The 24,032-nt window shown below is 38.5% G+C and overlaps 1 protein-coding gene across 6 annotated transcripts; it reads right to left on the reverse strand.

The window, feature by feature from the left end:
* Positions 1-23,980, reverse strand: ADAT2 (adenosine deaminase tRNA specific 2). 6 transcript variants are annotated; one of them, XM_015448739.4, is made up of 7 exons: positions 23,870-23,980; positions 20,911-20,974; positions 12,548-12,652; positions 7,825-7,975; positions 6,516-6,622; positions 1,639-1,711; positions 1-1,533 (listed from the first exon to the last, which is right to left on the reverse strand). In XM_015448739.4, the coding sequence occupies exons 3-7, from the start codon at positions 12,605-12,607 to the stop codon at positions 1,490-1,492; spliced, it is 435 nt and encodes a 144-aa protein (XP_015304225.3). In that variant the 5' UTR covers positions 12,608-12,652; positions 20,911-20,974; positions 23,870-23,980; the 3' UTR covers positions 1-1,489. The 6 variants fall into 6 exon arrangements, 4 of the variants coding, with proteins under 4 accessions (XP_015304225.3, XP_005552060.3, XP_015304224.3 ...); XR_001489997.4 differs by lacking the exon at positions 20,911-20,974 and adding an exon at positions 6,236-6,303 and having other exon boundaries at positions 1,391-1,533; XR_012433503.1 differs by lacking the exons at positions 6,516-6,622; positions 20,911-20,974 and adding an exon at positions 2,507-2,594.
* Between the last annotated feature and the right edge of the window lie 52 nt (positions 23,981-24,032).

Below are 24,032 nucleotides of genomic sequence, written 5' to 3' on the forward strand. Positions count from 1 at the left end.
TCAAAGCACTAAAATTTAATAAGAAGATAGTTTTTAAAGTGGATGAAATTGAAGGTACATGTAACGTTATCACAGATTTAAAATCATGCATATTCTCCATAAAACTTTTCAAATGCAGTTAAACACACACACACACACACACACACACACACACACACAAAACCAAGCAATTATAAATCCTCTGAAGCATGTAACTGTGATTAGCTGCTACTCTCAGCAATATAAAAATACTTTCACCACAATTACATTCCAGCCTGTAATGTAATTCAAAACAAACAAGTCAGAGACATCGCTCAAATGACAGAACCAACAAATACAGATGCTTTGCATCAAGGAAATGAATCTACTGAAGAAATGCAACTGAGGAGCAGCAGCCCCTCCAGGGCCTGGAGCTGAGCTTCTGGTGGAACGGCAAGGCCCCCTTCTGGGCAGAAGCACACAGTGCGCCCAGTGGGGCTGTGCAAAGCTGCCCTATAGTCAGGGAGGTGAACTGGGGACTTCGTGCTGTGGATACCCTTTCTAGTGTTGTGTTCAAAGTTTTACATTTTAGATTTTAAATTTATTATATGGATTTTTAAAGAAATAACCGTTTGTTTCAGATTAAACTGACCATTCTATTTTTCAGTCAGCATTCTCACCACCGACTGGCACCCATCCTCTTTACCCTGTGTTCCTTTTGCTTTTTGCCGTAACTCTTATTTTCCTCCAATAAACTGTGTTATCTATCATATCTATCTCCCCTCGCTAGAATATAAGCTCCACGAGGGCAGGATAATTTGGTTTTTTGCTCAATAACAATTGTCCCATTTAGTCTTTATCTTTGAAGACTATTCATCTTCAAATAAGACATAAATTAGGTTTTATTATAGCAATACGCTATAATTTAAGTGACAACCCAAGCACTTGTTTTAAAACTATGCATGTTCTCTAAATGCTTTATAAAAGCAAAGTCTTTTTAAGAACCATATAATTATGGTCTCTATATACACAACTTACATACAATTTAGAGAGAAGTCACAGCCCCTCATTGACCTGGGAGAACATCGTAGCTGCAAAAAATGAAGAATCTGACTCTGAAATGGCAGTCCTGGAGAAGGTGTTCTCAGGGTGGCACACTGTATGCAGTTCAGACACACTCCAGGCCCCTGGGTCTGGCCACACATTCTCTAAAAAGTCAGCACTTGCCTGAACTGGGCACTTGTGGCTGGAACGGTACGCACTACTTGCTAATTTCTAAAACCTTAAACCTTAATTTTCTCCCCATCTCAAAATGGGAATCAGCTTGTGGAAAAGCTAACAATTGTTTACAATTGTCAGACTTCTAAAAAGTGCTAATTTGTTCCCTTAACAGAGCAAATGATGAGAGACACCATTTTCCCACAGATTAAAAACAATATATAAACATATGATTCAACGATGTCAACAGCTTTCAGTCTAGGAATCTTGTCCAGGTCACTTTGGGTCACTTGGTTCTTTCATCAGAACATGTTCAAGATTTCTGACATTCCTTTTTCCGAACTTTTGATTTTGGGGCTGTGAAAAGAATAGAAAAGAAAAAGAAAGTGAAGAGGTAAGCTCATAGCAGACTCTCTTTGTATAGATTTAAGGGAAGTACATTATTTACAATAGAAAACTGACCATTTGGATTTTCTTGTTTGTAGAAGGTCTTTAACATTTCCACTGCTTCCTCAGCCCGATATCCAGGGATACACTGATGGAATGAGAAAGCTGAGAATGAACATAGGCCTATGAAAATGTGTGTTGTATCCCATAAAAACAACAATATATACGTGATTATGTAAACAGATTTCATATGTTAATAAACTTTGGGGATATGAGTAACATAGGTAAGGAGGTACACTTCCAAAAGATGTTTAATATATGGCCTCAGTGAGGCTTCACTCCCAATCAACTGTTACTCATCCATCAACTATTGTAGAAGTTACCAGCTTTGTGATCTCGGGTTAGGCACTTAAACTTTCCATGCCTTATTTATCAAATGTTGGCAATAATAGCACTTACTTCAGTGGGATTTTGTGAGGATTAAGTGAGATAATACCTGTTAAATACCTGGCACATCATAAGTGCTCATTAAGCATTATTTTTATCTGCTCCTATTTACTAGTGGCCCATTAAGCATTTGATGCTATAGAGCTAGGGTTGGCAAATTATACTTGGTGGACCAAATCCGTTACAAAGCTGAGAATTGTGAGCTAAGGATGGTTCTTATATCTTAAAAGTTTTGTTAAAGAAAAAAAAAGACTAAGTGACAGAGACAGAAGTGGCTCACAAAGGGTGAAATATTTACTAGCTAACCCTTTGCAGAAAAAGCTTATCAACCCTTGCTATAGAGGCTTTTAAAAAATAAAATTCAGCTTGTTCTATCTTTAGCATCTAACTGGGGAAAAGAAATCATAACATGTGAAAGAACAAATAAGAAATTGTGTTATCGGTAAGGAGTGTTACCATATGAAATATTACCTGAAGGCACGAAACTTGAACTTACCTTAGGGATAGAGAATATTTAAAGAGGCTAAGCAGAGCATTTCAGGGAAAGGGCAAGAAGCAGCCTGGGTAGTGTATGAGGAAATCAGCTGATAGACGATGAGGTGATTATTAAGGAAGCATAAGAAAAGAAAGACAAAAAATGGGATAAAAAATATGTATGGCTTGGAAAGTTTGTCAGAAGAGTTTGGACTTAAAACCATGCACCCTTCTGAAATGCATGAAATGACACAATGAGCATCTGGAAGGAAGGTGCCAGAAAGCACAGGCACAGGGGACAGGACGACCACCTACTGCAAGATGCTGTTCAGAACGAACCTCCCATTCTCCTGTGTCTTCAGTCTGCCCTTGCCTGGGCCTCCCACACCTGCATAAACCTTTGCCATAACAAATAACCTTCCGTCCACCCTGCCCCATCAAAGGCTGACACCCTGCTCCTGCCTTCACTCCTCAGTGGCCTCATCTTTACTGGCTTGAGTTCCCAGCGCTTCACTGAATCTGCCTGTTGCAGGAAGTCAGGGACCCCAAACGGAGGGACTGGCTGAGGCCATGGCAGAAGAACATAAACTGTGAAGATTTCATGGACACTTAGCACTTCCCCAATCAATACCCTTGCGATTTCCTATGCCTGTCTTTACTTTAATCTCTTAATCCTGTCATCTTCGTAAGGTGAGGAGGATGTATGTCACCTCAGGACCCTGTGATGATTGCATTAACTGCACAAATTGTTTGTAGAGCATGTGTGTTTGAACAATATGAAATCTGGGCATCCTGAAAAAAGAACAGGATGGCAGCAATGTTCAGGGAACAAGAGAGATAACCTTAAACTCTGACTGCCGGTAAGCCGGGCAGAACAGAGTCATATTTCTCTTCTTTCTAAAGCAAACAGGAGAAATATCACTGAATTCTTTTTCTCAGCAAGGAACATCCCTAAGAAAGAGAATGCACCCCTGCGGTAGGCCTCTAAAATGGCTGCTTTGGGGGCGGCTGTCTTTTATGGTTGAAGACAAACGGATGAAATAGCACTCCCAGGCTTATCAGGACGAGGAAATTCCCGACTAGTAAATTTTGTTCAGACCGGTTGTCTGCTCTCAAACCCTGTCTCCTGATAAGATGCCATCAATGACAATGTGTGCCCAAAACTTCATTACCAATTTTAATTTCACCCTGTCCTGTGGTCCTGTGATCTCACCCTGCCTCCATTTGCTCTGTGATATTTTATTACCTTGTGAAACATGTGATCTCTGTGACCTACACCCTATTCGTACACTCCCTCCCCTTTTGAAAATCGCTAATAAAAACTTGCTGGTTTTACCGCTCAGGGAGCATCGTGGAACCTGCCGACGTGATGTCTCCCCGGACACCCAGCTTTAAAATTTCTCTCTTTTGCACTCTTTTCCTTTATTTCTCAGACCAGCCGATGCTTAGGGAAATAGAAAAGAACCCATGTTGAATATCAGGGGTGGGGTTTCCCCCGATATCTGCCCTCTCAGAAATCCCCAGGTCCCTACTGACCAAAACACTGGTCTCCTTTCAGCTTCCTCAACTCTGCAGTCCTGGAGGCAACTGGCCACCGTGCTCCATCTGACCGCTCTTTGCCTCCCTTGGCTTCTCAGCATTTCACCATCCTAACCACTGCCGGCCAGTCCCGTCACAGATGCCCTCTGCTTCCTGCTGCGTTAAGTGCTGGAGCTCTCCAGGAGTCGCCCTCCACTCCACTCACACACTCAGAGCCCTCTCCTCTCACGTGGGATGAGAGCAGTGGTTCTCAACCATGACTGCTCAGGAGAACCGCCTGGAGCTCTCTGGAAACACAGCACTGTTGGCCCCCTGCCTTCTGATTCAGATGGTCTGGGGCAGGGCTGAGCAGGGTCTGGGGCAGGGCTGAGCAGAGTCAGGCCTAGAAGCCTCTAGGAGATTCTAATGGGCAGTCAGGAATGAGAACTGCTGAGTTACAGGCCTTGAAGGAAACTGCACCACTCTAACACACCAAGATAATTTATTATTTATATTTTCAAGTATCCATTACAGCGACAAATTTGTGGCATTAATAAAAAGCACACATTAATAATAAAATAATTTTTTTTTTTTTTGAGACGGAGTCTCACTCTGTCACCCAGGCTGGAGCACAATCTCAGCTCACTGCAAGCTTCGCCTACTGGTTTCACGCCATTCTCCTGCCTCAGCCTCCCAAGTAGCTGGGACTACAGACGCCCGCCACCACACTCAGCTAATTTTTTTTATTTTTAGTAGAGACAGGGTTTCACTGTGTTAGCCAGGATGGTCTTGATCTCCTGACCTCGTGATCCACCCACCTTCAGAAACCTAAAGTGCTGGGATTACAGGCATGAGACACTGCACCCAGTCATCAAATAAAAATTTTAAAAAACAAACAGGTATTATAATTAATCACCATCTTCTTTGAAAAGAATAGTTCTATTAGCCTCTACAAACTTTAATGCTGCTTATAATATCATATGAAAGAATCTGTAATTCTGCAGTAAGAAACAGTATCCCACCTCCCAATCAGCTGCTGCCTCCCAAGCCCAGACAAACAACAAAAAAAAAGAATACCCAGCATTCAGAGCCTGGGGCACCATGGTTTTCCTTAGAATCTAAAAGCACCTTTAAAAAAACCATAATTTGGCATTAAGCCTGGAGATACGGCTGCAAGCCACAGTCATTGATTTGCAGCTGAGCCAATGTGGCTAGGTATACACACTGCAAATGAACTTGTTTCGGTTCTGCTGCATCGATGACAAGGATGTGTGAGAAAGGACTTGTGTTTGTGCCCTATGTCACTGACACATTGGAGAGAAATATTCCTCCCATGTCTGACATCAAAAGGCTCATCTTTGTTCTGCCCAGAAACTGAAAAATTATTTAGATCATTCTCATAAAGGAAATACAGAGTCAGCAATTCATTTGCAAAGAGTTATGTAAGCAAAATTTGAGCTACTAATAGAAGTGATTGGAAAAAATCAAATCACTTTCTAAATATCTTTAATGATCAAGCCAATTGTATCCTTCAGTCTCCATCGTTGCATTACAATTTCTTTTCTGATGTAATGTTAAACAGTATCTATTCTCAAATGTACAGAAGTTGATAGGAAAGCTAATGTTCAGCTAGAAAACTCAAGAACGTTTTAAAAACTCGTTCTCAGTGAGACTCAGCCAAATTTGGTCCTTCATAGGTCCTTAAAGTATTCTAGGAACACCTGAAGTTTTTGAAGTGAACTACCCATCCATATCCAGCATTTGTTAAAGTTTTTTCTTTTTAAAGCATAATACTTTTACATTAACCTTACATCTTGGAGAGAAAAACAATCAAACCAGTTAATGAAAGCAGGGGTATAGTCACAGTCCAAACTCTGAAATACAAATTGCTATTGCTTATAGTCTGACCCATAAAAACTTTGGGAGAAGTGGCAAGATTAAAGGGAAAAGGGAATTTCTAAGAGACTAAAGACATGGATTCCTAGGTCTGGGGGAAATTTCAACATTACAAAGACAGAGGGAAAAAAACATGAAAATACAGTGATTGCTAGATACTAAAAGTAGGATGTGGCAATCAAGCAAAATGATTAAATTTGTGCAAAAATATTGTGTGTGCTGTAAATAGTCTCTAGCATCACTGACACAGGCCAAGCATCACCAAACTTGGTAGGGCACAGAGCTGGTAACATTCATTGAATAAAAACTCCAACAGTGAGAGTGTCTTCAGGCATACCTAACGGTGTTGGTGAAGAGTGTTCGGAGTCAGCTGGGAAGGGTGGGGACTCTCCTTCAGGAGGGAGTCTGTGAATGAAGACAGGTAGGCACTCATTTAGAAACTCTTCCCTGTCATCTTATACTGAGGCATAAATGAACTCCACCAGAGGTTCTAATATCCAAGATGTCTGATTCTATCATGGTTTCTTCATATACTGGCCACACACTAGTTATTCACAAGCGCATAAAGAGATGAAAATAATTAGCAAGAAAGAAAAAGCATAAGCAGTTTGTATTACCTGAAACGGTCTCCCAGTGTTTGGTAGGTCAGCAGAGGCAATATTTAGAACAGAGCCACAACCACCAAATCGTTCATTCTGACAGCCATATACAACCAGTGGGATTTATAAGACAGAATTAAGGTCCTGCATAGAATGTACAGTTCAAGTATGCATCATGACAAAATCAGAGTAGGTTTATACTAGCCATCTTGGAGAGGAAAGCTCATGCTACTCTTCAAAACAATGAAGCTTAGGATTAGTCTTATAAACCATACAATCCAGTTACACAGAAGAAAAGGGTTTAAAGTTTGAGAAAATGATATTTAACAACTGCAAACAGAATGAAAACTGAGTATGTGGTTGCTTAATGTTCACAGTTCAGGGCTCTCTCTGCTCTTTCCTAAATCACTTTTTCAGAATCACCAGGGAGTCAGAGCCAGAAAGGATGCAGAAATGTAATCCAGGGATTTTCACCTTTTAAAAATAACAGATTCTTCCCTGTTCTTGCCCCAAATAAAATATAACCTGTGCCCTAATACAAAATAGACTAAAACTTAGCTATTTTGTAAGGCAGGATGAGGAGAGAATTCTAAGTTGCCTATAATAACCCTTTTATAGAGACTGTACATTTTATCATACCCAAAAACTTCTGTATTATTTTTGAAGTGTTAAAATTATCCATCCATAAATAGTAAAATAAGTATATAAAAAATAAGCAACTAAAAACTTGAGTTTTTCAATTTTCAAATAATTTTTTAAAAAGATCTTTAGAAGTCCCTGCAGTGTCTCTGAACTATTTAAGTTGCTTAATCCATGCAAGACAATCCAAAGAGCAGTAACTACTCATTTTCCATTTACAATTAGAATATCATAAAGGATTTTTTACTTCTTATTTACTTTTTACTGATAATGTTTGGTACATTGTAATAGGTATTCATGGCAAACAAACCAACAGATAAACAGAGAAAAAAAATTTAAATCACTCACAATCCATTATCCAAAGGCAAAACTTAGCTGCATATTCTTTAGCACTTTTCCTTTGCAAACTGTTTTATAATCCACTTCAACTTAATTTATGATTTATCTTTATATAACTGTTTAAGATAGTTCTAACATTTTATTTCTCTAAATTATTTGTGTAATCATTCTACGTTTATTAATATGAAAAGAAATAGGTCATTTTACTATTTAAAAAGCTTTCCTTTTTTTGTAAGAGACACTACGTTACGTTTTACAAGGTGTTTCCTAAGTCTGTGTTTTCATATTTAGGCCACTCTCTTGTTCACATGAATGGTACAAGACATTAACTCATGAAGTCAAAGGATACTCATCAGGCGGAGAGCAGCTGCACACATAATGCACGGCTCCACAGTGACATATAACACAGTGTGTTCAAATACTTCAGAGGGACTCTTGCCACTTCGACGACACCAATCGAGGACCTGATCAATGGCCACCATTTCTGCATGTCGAGTAGCCTGAAAAGAGAAAGGGGCTTGCACTGATGTTGTTTGCTTCAAGTGACTACTATTTTACAAATATACAAAAAATAAGTACAAAATATGCACCTATCCTTTCTGCCAATATTTTAACAAATACAGTTTCAAGACACCCTTAGCAGGGGACAATGTATTCCCCAGTTTAAGTACCATAACCTCACTTGCGAAAGATATCTAATCAGAGATGCCAAAGGAATCATGCTGCATTTTTAGTTAAGTACCTAAGTATCTTAGGGGAAACTCTTTCAATTAAAATGCCACAGAGAAGGTAAGTCTAAAAAGCAAAGAAAAAAAGTGTATGGTTTCTGAATATTTCAGGGGAAGCAAAATTTTCAAAAGCTTGTGCTCTAGTTTCAAATATATGTTCAAGGCTGTCACTGATCTCACTCCAAGCAAATCTACATTAAGTTTACTGGAATGTCACCTCTTACACTTTTGGGGAATGAGGTTTTATATACTGGAAGACTCTAGAGAAGAAGAGATTTGGTATTGGTTTCAGACACTTTGTGGGAAGCAGTACAGGAGAGATCACAAAGCATGAAGAACTGACTACATTTAAATTTGAATTTTGACAGTGACATTACTAATTATGTGGACTTAGGCAAGTTACTCAACTTCTGTAAGTCTAGATTTCCCATATGTAAAATGGTATACACTGGTATCTACACTTATACACCTTATAAATCTGAATTACATGAAGCATGGTGCCACATAATACTATACATGTACTCTGCTAGCTCTTGTCTCCTTTTCTTTCTCCCTTACTAAAATAGCTTAAAATGAATCATAGATTCTATATGGAATAATTATTTGTAATATTCATGACAATAGCATTTATCAATAATTTACACTGAGTGCTAACTATGTACAAGTCACTGGGCTAAATAAATTCTGTGTAGGATAAAAAGTCTCTGTCCTTAACAAGCATAAAATCTGGTGGGGCTCATTTACCTGTGTGATAGGGCAGGGTATGAAAAGTGCTAGCACAGTGGCCCAAGATGCCACAGAAGCTACAGGCAGATGGGAGCGGAGCTGGCCAAGGGGCTACATGAGTGAATCACAGAATTGATTACCAGAGATGGAAGGTGCTTTAGAGAAGCGGTTCCCAAACCTGGCTGCACACCAAAACTAAATGGAGAGTTTTAAAAAAAAGGTTTCCCCAACTTAGGTGCTTTCAAAAAATCAGATTTAAATTATGGAATCAAATCTCCCTACAGCTCTCAATAAACAATTGCTGAACTCAATCATCTCAGGCAACTCTCTCTTTTGCTACTAAAGAAAAAGAAACTAAGCCAAGCTGGCATGTGTTAATCACACACAGCTGGGAGAAGAGGTGGTGGTGGCAACGGGGTGGTGGTGGTGGTATCAGATCCAAATGCAGAACTCAGGTCTTCTCACTTGGGGTCAAGAGTCTTTCTGTGCTATAGTTATAGAGTAATCTTCTTTATGACGCAGAATAACAAAATAAACCCAGGTTAATTTCAGCGTATAGAAGAAACCCAGGTCACTGGATGGGGTTAGATGGATATTGTTAGGACATTTAAAGTTCTCATCTTAAAGATATCATACACAAAATGCAAACTGGAAAATATGACCATGATTTAAAATACAGAATTCTACTCCTAAATAAGTATCTATACATTAATTAATTGCTGTATTGTTTATTACTTTATGTTTTAATATCCTCTTAATAACTGCTTTGTGAGTCAACATGAATGTAATTAAAACATTTTTTTAAATTCTTCAAAACATTTTTTCAAAAAAAATTTTTGTATGTTTTACAGTATTTTAAATTGATATTTAAAATTATGTCATTTTTCAACAAACATCAACTAATTGCAGAGGTATGCGTACATGCTTCTGTTTTTTCTAACTGAAATGGTAATGGCTAATTTAAAAATGTGAATTCTACATGGGAATGACTATCCTGACAGTTAAATAATACTGCTCAGTGTTATGATAATGGTAATTATTTTAACATTGTTTGAAATTATTATACATGTGAGTTAAAATTAAAAGACTGTATATATGTGTATATTGTTATATGATTTATATGAAAGAAAATTGTCTGGAAGAATATGGCAAAATTTTAATAGTCCTGCATAGAGAAATGAGAATAGAACTGCTTCTACTTTCTGTATTTGAAATTTTAAAAAGGTATTTCAAAATGAGCATTTAAACAACAAAGAAGGCCCTGACAGTGGCTGAACTCCCCCAGCAGATGTTTGATGCCAAGAACATGATGGCTGCCTATGGCCCCCAATATGGTCTCTACCTAACAGAGGCTGCCATTTTCAGGGGCTGCATGTCCATGAGGGAGGTAGAGGAGCAAATGCTTAATATCCAAACCAAGAACAGCAGCTATTTTGCTGACTGAATCCCCTACAATGGGAAAACAGCTTTCTGGGACATCCCATCCCCAGGGCTAAAAATGTCCACCACCTTTGTCAGTAACAACATGGCCATCCAGGAGCTGCTCAGGCACATCTCAGAGCAGTTCACAGCCATGTTCAGGTGCAAGGCCTTCCTGCACTGGTACACAGGTGAGGGCAGGAATGAGATGGAATTCTCTGAGGCCGAGAGCAACATGAATGACCTGGTATCAGAGTACCAATAGTCCTAGGATGCCACTGCTGAGGAGGGAGAGTTTGAGGAGTGGACTGAGGAAAAGGGGGCCTAGAGCCTTCTGTTACTGGGTTAAGGGTGTGGGCGGTATGAATTCTTCATTTACGCACAATGTGTTCTGTGATAGCCATGTCCGTGTGGCCATTTGCTGTTCTCACTCCATGTTCACCTCTATCAAAGCATTTCCATAGTAAATAAATAAATAAAAATAAAAAGTATGACTTGCATATATTCATGCTTCTCACTTATCACAGGGTAAATTTAAAACTGATTGATTAAAAAGCTGTCTTTTTCAAGAATTCAAAGGAAAAAGAATTTTGTGAAATACTATATTTTTATTTAAGTGCCTTTTTTCTTTCTAATTCTACACTTCAATCTACTATTTTTCATAAGCAAATTGATAAAAAAGTTTTTTGGGGGGCTGACATATTAACTACAGATTTTCTATGCAGTGAACATGGTTATATGTAAATCCGAATTGTCCAACTACTTTGTCGGAACAGTTCCTATTGATTGGAACTGCTGGAGCGAAGTATACGCAAAATCTACATTTTGAGTAAATTTCCTATAATCAATGTAAGCTTTCCCAGTGTTTGAATGTTTCCCATTTCCTAAAACTGTTCAAACATTAGATATCACTATTTTAAATCACGGATAATGTAATGTTGCAAAGAAATTGCTTTTTTCTTCTGTTAAAGTTAAGCTAGATCATCTTTGTATAGCCTTATTGGTTACTTGTTATTTCATTTTCATCTGTTCCTTTTATTTTCACTTCCCTTGTAATATTAGTCTCTTTGTTACTGATTTCTAAGAGCTCATTTCTGATTAAGGATGTGAGCATTTTGTCAAGCACTGCAAATGAAATACCATGTTTATTCCTGTTTATTTTACTGTGGTGTTTTATTTTTTTGGTTGTACAGAAGTTATGTATTAAAATATAATCCTGTTGTTTTATGGTCAAAAATAAATAATAAAAGATTTGCGAATCTGGATTCCTATCTTACATGTGTTTTGCTAAATATCAGTTTTCTTTTCAACAGATGTGACTGACAGATGAACTTTAAAGTTCTCATAGCACTGGTATCAACACCAGCTTATTCTCTGGCTCCCAAAATCACACGACAAGACAAAAGTCTGTGTGAATGGCATTACAGGTATAAGTGATCTTTGAGTCCACCTAGGAATTTTTGTAATCACAAAATTTGGTAGTTTACTTATACTTCCCAAGTATACTTACCATGACACATTGTTGTGATACCACGTTTAAGAAGCACTACCTTGAACCATGAACTTCCCAACCTAACTGTAATAAAAGTCATACAAGCTATTAAAATGTACATACTACATGTAGCTACAGAGGCAGCTGGTGTGGAAGACCCTAGTTTGTTGAATTATCTGATACAGAAATAGCTTCCTTTATATAATCTTCATACCTCCCTCCAAAGCTACAATTTGAGGATACTTTTTTAATGTACTAAGATGAAAATATTATTTAAAGGTACTAAAAAAGGAGTGCAATATGAGTTAAATTGACCTATTTTGTAAAATGAAAATTTCATATATTAGATTGGCTTAAAGTAGAGACAGACTTGTTTCTTCCATGATGATATTCTGATGAAATAAAATCCCCTCTTGGGTTTCACTCAAGCGTTAGAGTAAAACTCTATTAAACAGAAAATTATTCACTAAGATTTTATGGCTTCATTAAATTGTTCTGAAATTTTCCACAATAAAAAAAATAAACATGTATCACTTTCAAAATCAGGAAGAAAATGATACTGAAAAAGAGAGGCGTTAAGAAAAGCTACCCACCACTGGCAGTTACGGGACTATATTCAGTCTCATCTTCACACCAACTGTGGTCAGTTCTCTCCAGTCCACCCATCACTACTGTATGTTTGCAATTATACTGCTCAACTCACATACATTTTTGGTTTGGTTAACTTCATTTCTCCCCTTCCCTACAACTTCATTGTTGTAGACCATAAGGCAACCAACAGGAACTTCAGTATTTTCGAGGGCTTCTTTGGCCTGAAACACAAAGTGGAAAATGTAAGATGTAATACTCCATACTTGAAAAGAGTATAGGAAAGAAAGAGATGCAGCATGAACAGGATACATATGTACAAAGACTAAAACAAAGAAGTGCAGCTTTCCCTTTTCTGGAATATAGTTCCATTACGGTATTTAGTGCCCGTGTTCTGTGTTGTGTCCGTGTTAAGGGAGACTCAAAAAAAAAAAATCCCCTTCATAGGTCCAGAGCCCCTGATTTCTTCTCACTGGAAATAGATGCGATCAAAGGAGACTGTGACTGACCACTGTTCTTAAAGTGCCAGGGTCTATGTGTCTTTTCAGAGATAGAATACGTATTTGCAAAAAGGTAGGGAATAAATAACATTTATAAATCCTTTATTACAATTCTTTCCTCATTGAAATTCCTTTGCTTCTCTAAAAAGTATAGAAATTATCCTCTAGAGTCCTGATAGCTAAAGGTAACCAGACTGGATGTTGCCCTGTCCCACAATTTCTACTCCATGTGAGACAATAAGAGTTTAGAAGTACGCTATGTAAAATGGCACAATCATTATGAGAAACATTTCGAAAATTTATTTAAAAAGTAAACACACACACAGTCTATAACAAAATTCCACTCCTGGGTATTTAAAGAAGGGAATATGTGTCCACAAAAAATAAAAATAAAAATTTTTAAAAAATAAAAAGCTTAAAAAAGAACCAAAACTTTGAAAAAGAATGTTAATAGTCAAAACCTGAAACTGCACAGGTGGCCATCAACAAGAAAATGGATAAACAAACTGTGTCCCATTCATATAATGGAATACTAGTCGGCAATAAAAAGGAACTACTGATACTGTGACAACATGGATAAGCCTCATAGATATGCTAAGTAAAGGAAGTCACACACAAAAGCACACGTACTATATGATTCCTTTTGCACAAAGTACTACAACAGATTAAACTACAATGACAGAAACTGGAACAGTGGGTGCTTCATGGAGGAGGATGTGCAGATTGATTGGGGAGGTACACAAAAAAATTTTCTGAGGTGGTGAAAACTTTCTGGATCTTGATAAAGACATGGATTACAGAGCTGTTTGCATTATTCAAAATGGATTGAAGGATACATTTACAACCTGTGCATCTCACTGTATATAAAGTATACCTCAACTGAAAAAAATCAATGAGAAAAACAAGTTTAGGAACACTTCCATGACTACCATCCCAGGAATGGCAAACCAATTATTATATTCTCAAAGTTTCCTTTATCACAGGCCATTCATTCATTTTTCTTCTTGCCCCATGATAGCAGCTCTGGGCCCTAGGAAAATTAACTCTACCTTCAGGCGGAGAGCTTAAGCAGGCAGGTTACGCCTTGGTATAACCTGATACTGCCTCTGAGAATCAGAATAAGGGAAGAGTACAATCCTTGGACTAGTGTTCATTCGTTTCCAACTCAATGCAGTCAAAAGAATATAACTGCTGTACAGCTGTTGCCGGAAAGGCAAGGTATTCCTTACTGTGGCAGCCCTGAAGACACTTTGGAAGATTTGAATCTCACTTAAGTGCAGGTACTTATACACATTATAGGGCATACAAAGCGCAAAGTTGAAGGCATTGTTAAAACAGTGGCTTCTGTCTCCTGCACTAGTCTCTTACTTCTAGTTCTACTTTATTTAATTAGTGACAACTTCCTATCATAAGGCATACAGGATTTCCTCAGTTACTCCAACCACGCTCAAAGGACACTTATTCTTCATTTGGCCATTACAGGAGAAAGGAGAAGCCCACAGCAGGAACAAACTGGACCTCTCTTTTCTCCACCTGGTTGGTGGGTCAGAGATGGGGCACGGAGAGATGTGAGGAGACAGTATCTGATGCAATAAGACTGCATTCAGAACTGTTTTATGAACTATCCACAGGCTGGTTGTGTCCCAGTTCTGTGATAGTGGTTAAAACACGTCCAGTTTATGCAAGTTCAAAAGGCTTGAAGAGTCCCAAGGTTTGGTTAATATAGACAAATGCACCATAGGCTACTATAGAGAAGAATGTCAGAAAGAAGATGGACAGTTAAGGAGGATGGAGACGCTAACTACCAGTGTAGCTATGGCAATTATTATACTGATAATTTTATTTAAGGTAAGTGTAGAATTACACAGAGATCCAGGTACACAGAAGAGACAACTTATTTATTAATGCAAAAAATATTTGTTGAGGATCTTGAGACAGAGAGATTATCCCAAATTATCCAGGTGGGCCCCAAATGTAATCACAAATGTCCTCCTAAGAGAGATGTCTGACACAGAAGGCAAGAGGCGAAGTGATAATGGAAGGAGAGAGAGAGAGATTTGAAAATGCTGCACTATTGGCTTTGAAGATGGAGGAATGGGTCATAAATGTCACTTCAGTATCTGGAAAAGGCAAGATTCCAGAAGTTATTCAGTCCTGCCAAAACCTTGATTGGGGCTCACTAAAATTTCAGACTTCTGGCCTCCAGAACTATAAGAGAATAAACTTGTGTTGTTTTTAGCCACCATGTTTGTGATAACTTGTTATAGCAGCCATAGGAAACTAATACATGCAGCAAAGAGGAAGAATAACATGCTAAAATGGGAACAAAAAGTACTTGCAAACCACATCTCTGGCAAAACTCTAGTATCTAGACTATATAAAGGACTCTTAAAACTCAACAGTAAAATAATAACCCCATTAGAAAAAGACTGTTTTCATCCATTTGCACTGCAATAAAGGAATACCTGAAGCTGGGTAATTTACAAAGAAAAGAAGTTGATTTGGCTCACAGTTCTCCAGACTGTACAAGAAGCATGGTATCAGCATCTGCTTCCAGTGAGGGCCTCAGGAAGCTTCCACTCGTGGCAGAAGGCAATGGGAGCAGGCATCACACAGTAAGAGAAGAAGAAAGCAAGGAGGGGATGGTATATTCTCATAAGAATAATATAGTGAGAACTTGCTACTATAAAAATGATTTATGAGGCATCCTCCCCATGATCCAAACTTCCCACCAGGCCCTGCTACTAATACCAGGGATTCAATTTCAACGTGAAATTTGGAGGCAACAAATATCCAAATTATATGAGAAGGCAAAAGACAGACATTTCACCAAAGAAGATAATACAGATAGCAAACAAGTACACCAAAAGATGTTTTTACATCATTACCCAGTAGAGAAATGTGAACTAAAACCACAATGAGATATCACTACATACCCATCAGTATGACTAAAGTGAAACGTAAAATCAACACCAAATGCTGGCAAGGCTGTGGAGAACTGATATTACTCACATACTGCTGGTCGGAATATAAAATGGTACAGCTACACTGGAAGATAGTTTGGCAGTTTCTTAAAAAGCTAAACATGCATTTAACGTATGACCCAACAATTCCACTCTTGGGCATTTACCCCAGAGAAATGAAAACCTATGTTCACACAATATATGTCTGTGTGCACAAATGTTCATAACAGCTTTATTCATAATAGCCAAAAACTGGAAACAACTCAAATGCCCTTCAGTGGGTGAACTGCTAAACAAACTATGCTACACCTGTACCATGGGACGCAATGCAGCAATAACAAGGAATGGACTATCGATAATCTCAACAACTTGGATGGATCTCATGGGAATCATGCTGAATGGAGAAAGCCAAGCCAAATGGTTACAGATTCATGTGGACAACATTTTTGAATTATAAAATTATAGAGATAGAGAACAGATTAGAAGCTGCAGCTATAAAGAGGTGGCACAGGGAGCCATGTGGTAGTGAAACAGTTCCAGTGATGGTTATACAGAGCTAAACATGACAAAATTGCATAGGCACACACGCACACACACATGTACAAATAAAACTGATGACATCTTAATAAGCTCTGCAGTTTTCCCAATGCATTTTTCCTGGTTTTGATACTGAACTATAGCTATGCAAGATGTTACCACTGAAGGACACTAGATACTTGGGCCCTCCCAGTATATTATTATTGCAATTTCTCGTGAACTTATAATTATTTCAAAATGAAAGTAAAAAAATAAGTACAGGTAAACAAAAAGGATTTTGCAATGGAGATTAAGAAGAGATGCTTAGTGAGTTTAGAGAAATATTTGGTGTTACGGACGACCCCAGAAAAAAACTAGGCCAAGAAGGAAGGTGGTCAAGTGTGTCTAATTCAGCAAGGCAATGGCAGTTTAGGGGGAATGGTGGAGACGAAAACCACTAGCTTGAACAGTGACTTTTCTAAGAGGTTAAATTTTTAACTCCAGCTATACTTTCCCTAACAAACCTCTTAAGAGGTAATGTTTTGTCCACATCTCAAGTATTCTGGTTCTGAGAGCTTGAAAATAAGAGCTTATACTTTATTGAAAGCTTACTTTGATCCAGGACTAATTTAAGCATTTTGTAAGTATTAATTCATTTCATTTACAAGCCTATAATGATCTTCCCCATTTTACAGATGAGTAAACTGAGGCATAGGGAGATTTATATATATATATGTGTGTATGTGTGTAATGCACACACACACATACACACATATATATATAACACTAGTGCATGCGAGAGAGCTGGGACTAGGGCATAGACAACGTGGCTCCACTTATTCATTTGTTCAACGAACATTTGTGGAGCACCTACCAAGGGCCAGATTCCAGGGCTCTCTGCCACCGTTCTGCCTCTAACTTCTACTTTAGTAACCACAGACACTTCATTGATCAGCTGCTTTATCAGAGTTTGAGTTTAGAGTGAATCAAGGGACCAAATGAGAGAGAACAGTTGGCAAGAGAGTGAGACATGGAAATTTTAAGGATAAAAAAAATGGCAAGAGGAGTTCAAGGCTGTAGTGAGCTATGATCATGCCACTACACTCCAGCCTGGGTAACACAGCGAGAGTCCATCTCTAAAAAAAGTAAAAAAATAGGCTGAGAACAGTGGCTCATGCCACTAATGCCAGCACTTTAGGAGGCTGAGACAAGTGGATCATCTGAGGTCAGGAGTTTGAGACCAGCCTGGCCAACACTGTGAAACCCCATCTCTACTAAAAATACAAAAATTAGCTGGGCATGGGGGTGGGTGCCTATAATCCCAGCTACTCGGGAGGCTTAGGCATGAGAAGCACTTGAACCCAGGAGGCGGAGGTTGCAGTAAGCCGAGAGTGTGCCATTGCATTACAGCCTGGGCGACAAAGTGAGACTCTGTCTTTAAAAAAACAAAACAAAACAAAACAAACAAACAAACAAACAAAAAAAAACAAAAAAAACTGCAGGAGAATAAACAAACGGAGGCCATGTGATCAGGATTTTCTGTAAAAATATCTCCTGAAGAGCTCTACATTGGCTATGTGGGCCACTTCAAACCTGCAGAAGAGAATGCAGGGCCGAGTGGAAAGGATATGGGTGGGATGGGAGATGAGATTCCCTGTTGCCTACAAGTTCTTTCTTGTTCACCTGGAGATAGCACCCGTGCCACCATGTTACTAGGCTTGTGCCTTCTATTCCTTCCTTTGCATTTTTCTCTTTTTCCTTCTAGCAAATTTATTTCATTTTACTCCTCTCAATACTGTCTTCATGTTTATTTTAAGTAACACTTTTTTTTCCTGAAATTCTTTCCATTGCTGTCCAAAACAGAGAGCAAATATGAGTGACTGGAATATTTTAAAAGGATAAATAACGTCATTGATGAGGAATGGCCGAGCCTGCCATGCTGAGGATGAGTAGGTAAGCAACTAGAATGCTAGGCAAGGGAGGGGGCAGTGAGAATAACATAAAGCCTCATGAAAGTGAGCTGAGGGGAACTCCTTGTCAACAATTAACACATAGATTTGCTTCACTAACAAGTTCACAATAGATTTAATTAAGCTGGAAATCAATTTCACACCGTACCCATATCATACTTTCAAACACTCCCACCAATTCTACTGTCGAGTCTGATCACTTCTTCACAAATGCAAAAAAGCTCAGACAAAATGGGTCTGAAATTTGTGCAGGTAGCTTTGAGTTTAACCTTTCTTGCCTTTTTCAGAGGGAAAGAACAAGGTCAGATAATATTTAAAAATTGCGACTACGTCTTGCGTAAAGTAACAAAAGATCAACCTTCAAAATTAAAGAATAAAATCTCTGTTCTTCCCAGCCCAAACACTGGTCTCTATTTTGTCTTTGAATGTAATCTCTTTTTTTTCTTTAGTCAGGGCCTGCCCAGTTACACATAATGAAAGCACCTAGATGGAAGAGACTTCATAGTTTATTACTTTCTCCAAAGACATTACTACTATAAACTGCTTTCCGGTGATGTCATGATAAAAGGGGGAGAAATGGAGACAGACTTTGTTTGCACAGACTCTGATGAGCCCTCAAAGAAATATTTCCTATAAAGACAAAAAATTAGGGGAAACAAACATGTTAGCCAGAACAACTCTCAGGTAGAACATCATCATGTCCAAAAGGTTAAACTATGTAACTGTTTCTGCTAATTACTCTCTTCTGAGTGATTACGCTCTGAGTAAATAGCAGAAACAGTTATATAGTTTAAGTTCAGGGGTTTAAAAAGTGATGATGTTTTCACTCCATCAACTTTAAATTCTTCAATATGGCACTGAAGATCTCCCAACTACCACCCATCCTCTCATTGGCCAGCCAAACCAACCTAACTTTTCATTATTCATTTAGGTTATTAACCTTTTCAGAGCCGAAATCCCCTTTTAGACTCTGATGAAAGTTATGGACTGTCCCACTTGAAAAAGGCACATGCACATAACATTTTATATATAGTTTCAGGGTTCATAGATCCCCCTAAACCTAAGCCCGAGGTTAGGGAGCCCTGTTCTAGACAGATAGCTAGATCTCCTTCTAACCCAAAACAAAGTTCTTGATTTCTTTGTACATGACAGTATCTTTGCTTGGATCAACCTTTCCTTTCAACCAGCCCACATCCTTTTGGTCCCTTAAAATTTACAAGGAATTCTACCATATATCTCAACTGACGTGCTGTAGGACCTTGCCAGCTGTTATGTGATAGCACTTTATATCTGTCTCTTGTGGTCATCGGATATGTTCCTTACCAACCTTTTCATCTGTGCATGGCTTAATTTCATCAATTAAACAGTATGTTCCTGGAAGGCAAGCACTAGATCCAGGCACTGTGAAGCTTCTCTTGCTCACCTCTGCAGCCTAGGCACCCAGCATGAGGTCTAACACATAGCAAAAACTTAATCATACCACATTTGTTGAAATGGTAATCATACCACATTTGTTGAAATGGTATCTGCGGTGTTTGTTTTCTTTTTGAATTTCCCTCAGAGCCTAGCATAATGTTATATTAATACCAACTGCCCCAAAAATGCATACTACAAAAAAATACAACTGACTTTTTTTCTAGAAAACTTGCAACATTTTTTTTCTATACATATATATATAGTCAATCTTTCTTTTTTCCTAATTGTAAAGTAAGATATGTTCAAGGTGAACTTAGGGATTAAAAAAATAAACAAAAAACCTCATATATCAAAAAAAAAAAAAAAAAAAAAAAATACACTAGGAATCCCAATACCCGAAAATATAATCCCTGTTATTCTGAGGCAACAGAAGTTTTTTCTGTTTTTTTCCCTAGGCCCTGCATACACATATTGATAGTTTTTAAAAAGTCAAAGAGATTTACACTATATATACAGTTCAGCAGTCTGCCTTTTTCATTTAGAAATGTACTGTTAACCTTTCCCTACATTGGGTAATACTTTTTCATGACATGATTTTGTAAAGGTTGTACAGTATTTCTCCTTATGAACATATTTGATTCAACTAACTAGTTTCCTATTATTTGACATTTAAGTGATTCAAATTCTTCACTATTATAAATAAGAACATCTCCATATAAATATTTCTATGGCTTCTTTGTGAATTATTCCTAGAAACAGCTGTAAAATACAAAGAGCTCCTACAGTGCGATTTTTTAAATCAAACTATTAGTAAAATTGGGCAAAGTATATGCCTCAGCAATTCACAAAAGAAAAAATCTAAATGTCCAATTAAATTACACAGTAGATATACAGTATTCAGGGTAAGGAAACTGAAAAGGAAGAAAGAGAGCAGAGGATATGTTGGCAAGCAGTGAGCTACCTAACACTAAGAGGCAGGCTAGGCCAGTATTTGACAGCAGACGACAGGGCTCAAGTCACAGCCCCATCCTTACCAGCTCTCTAACTTTGGGAAAGTTACTGAACTTTCTCAGCTTCAATATCCCCATCTGAAAATGAGGACCATAATAATACTCACCTGATAGGGCTGCTGTGGGGCTTATGACATGGCCCACATGAAAACACTGTGCATAGCATAGTATCTGGAACACACCAAGAGTGCAACACTATTACTTAGTCATACTTTTTTTTTCCAAGCCTATCTTTAGAATGCTATGCTGAACATGCTATGATGATTAAAACAATAACCTATGATGATGCTATGCTTAGCTCTCAGAAAGAAACCTAACAAGTAGTAAAGTTGATAACTTTATATGCTATCCAACAAATCCTTTTGTAGTTATGGAAATATCCTTTGATCTGCACTGTCCAATATGGTAGCCAGTGGTCATATGTGGCTTCTGACTACTTGAAATGTGGCTAACACAACTGAGGAGCTGGATTTTATTTTATTTCACCTTAATTAATTTAAAGTTAAATAGCTACACATGGTTAGTGACTACGATATTGGGCATCATGGTTCTAGAAGGCAATACAGGAGTATCTATATAATTTCAAAGCACATACATCCTTTGTCCCATTTTTGATAGTCACTCCATAGCAACAGAAATACCATGAGGTAGGGAGGAGTGATTAATATATTAAGACTACCAAAAAAATGTGCTGAGAATCAAAAAGAGAACATGTAAATCCATTTATGCAAAAGTACATATGGCTGTTTACATATGGACAGAGAGATATGGAAGGATGCTCCCAAACACTAATAGTATTATCTCTAATGATAGGACTGTCAGGTAATTTTTACATAATTGGTTAACCCTTTTTTATAGTTTGAATTTTTTATGCCCATGAATTATTTACATAATCAGAAAAATAAAACATTAAAATATTTTCACTTTGGGAAAAAAAAAAGGGGGGGCATTAATGGATCAAAGGATAAGCTCACTTTTAAGGCCTTTTATATCTACCTAGCCAAATTGTCCTAATAAAAGGGTGTTCTAAATTCAGTTCCTCCCAACCAACAAACACCTCAAACATGCACATCCTTATTATCACCAAGCATTAAAATTGCTTTCACGTTTGCCAATTTAACAGGTGAAAAATTGTGTATCATTTTACTTTGAATTTCATTAATAGTGAAATTGTGTATTCATTCATTTGCTGGCTACTCGTCACTTCTTTTAGAAATATCATGTTCAGGTGAGGTGTGGTGACCCACACCTGTAATCCCAGCACTTTGGGAGGCTGAAGTGGGACGATTGCCTGGGGCCAGGAGTTCAAGACCAGCTTGGGCAACACAGAGAGACCCTGTCTAAACAAAAAAACACTTTTAAAAATAAAAGGAAATTTTAAAAAGAAATATATTCATATCCTTTGACCTTTTCAGTATTAGGGTATACATATTTCCTCTTACCTCAGAAAGTACTTAGATTTTATATAAATTCTATGTTACGGTTATTAAACCTGTCCTTTTATATATGTTGCAAATATTTTCCTTCTCTGCGATTTCCTTTACTTTGTATCTTTTTTTTCTTTTTTGAGACAGGGTCTGGTTCTGTCTCCCAGGTTGGAGTATAGTGGCACAGTCATGGCTCACTAGAGCCTCAATCTCCAAGGCTGAAGCAATCCTCCTGCCTCAGCCTCCTGAGTAGCTGGGACTGCAGGCACATGCCACCATGCCCTACTGATTTTTAAATTTTTGTTTAGTAGTGACAGGGTCTCGCTATGTTGCCCAGGCTGTTCTTCAACTTTTGAGATCAAGAGATCCTCTTGCTTCTGCCTTCCAAAGTGTTGGGATTATAGGCATAAGCCACTGCATCTGGCCATGATACTTTGTATCTTATCTTTTTAAACATGTGGATGTTTTCAAAGAATTTCTAGACCTCTCTGGCTTTGAAATTTTTGTCTCTCAATTGTATTATAAACACCTAGGGATGTGATTCCATAGTTTACCTCCTCCTACACAAGACTAAGGAGGCAGCTGCTTCTTGGGTTTTGGCATATACATGTTTCTTCAAGGTCTTAAAGGGAAAAAAGTACTTGTTAGGAGGGCTACATGTCACTAGGCAATAGGAACTTTTCAGCTCCGTTATAATCCTATAGGACCACCGCTGTATATGTGGTCCTATAGATTATAACGGAGCTGAAAAGTGCTAGCGAGCTTCTTAACTGGGATAACAGTTTGTTTGTAAACGTATGTAAATGTATTTACTTGTGCTAGCCCAAGGTCAACCTAAAAGGTGGCAAAAAGGTTTAGCCCAGAAGTCTACATAGAGACTAGTGTTGTCTACCTCCATACCACCCTGAACGTCCCCCAATCTCGGACGCTGAGCAGGGTCAGGTCTGGTTAGTACTTGGATGGGACAATAGGGCTAAGGTGAGTAGATTTAATGCTCCAGGATAACGACCTTTACAGACAGGTCATTATGTGGCACGTGGCTGTATGTACAGTTATTAAAATGTAAATATACATGTTTGCAAACAAACTATTTTCCCAGTTAAGAAGCTCGCTAGCACACACCATTCTGTTGAAAGGCCCCTTTACTCCGCAGACCTGAAGGGAGTGAGGGAAGGACGTAAAAGGGCAGAGGAAAGAATGAATGAATGCGAGACACCGATTCTACAGGGATTTGTTTCCATACTGCTCTCTACCAGAAACGTTCTCAGTTTCCTTCCTTCTGCTGGACATGGTCCAGGGGCCAAAACCTCAAATAATGTGATTTTGTAGATTGGAGAGTGTGACCACAGAAAGGAAAGGGAGGCAGCACGTGCCAGCCAGCGACAGAATGCTAAGTCTGCAGCATACTCCACCCCAATGAAACAAATAATTTCTGTATTTCCTCCCTTTCCTTCGCCCATAGTCACTGTGAGAATGGGCTACAGAAAGTTTCGAGGCAGTAAAGCCAGTAGTTCACCCAGAACATCTGACTGCCATAAAAATTATGGTGACGAGAAAGAACGTTTGCTCAAATGCCGTGGTTGGGGTGAGGGCTGGAGAAAGGTCCCACCCCGCAGCATTCACCTCCCGGGCTCCTCACCATGTGCATTGCCTCCTCCATCCACTTTTCGGTCTCTTCTGCCGACACCGAGCACGCGCCGCCTGCAGCTGACTTGGGCGCCGCCTTCGCCTCCATACCCGGCCACCACTCAGCGCCAAAGGCCGCCGCGGAGGAGGAGCGCGGGCAGCGGAACGCGGCGGGC

Source organism: Macaca fascicularis, chromosome 4, assembly GCF_037993035.2.
Source record: "Macaca fascicularis isolate 582-1 chromosome 4, T2T-MFA8v1.1".
Taxonomy (NCBI): domain Eukaryota; kingdom Metazoa; phylum Chordata; class Mammalia; order Primates; family Cercopithecidae; genus Macaca; species Macaca fascicularis.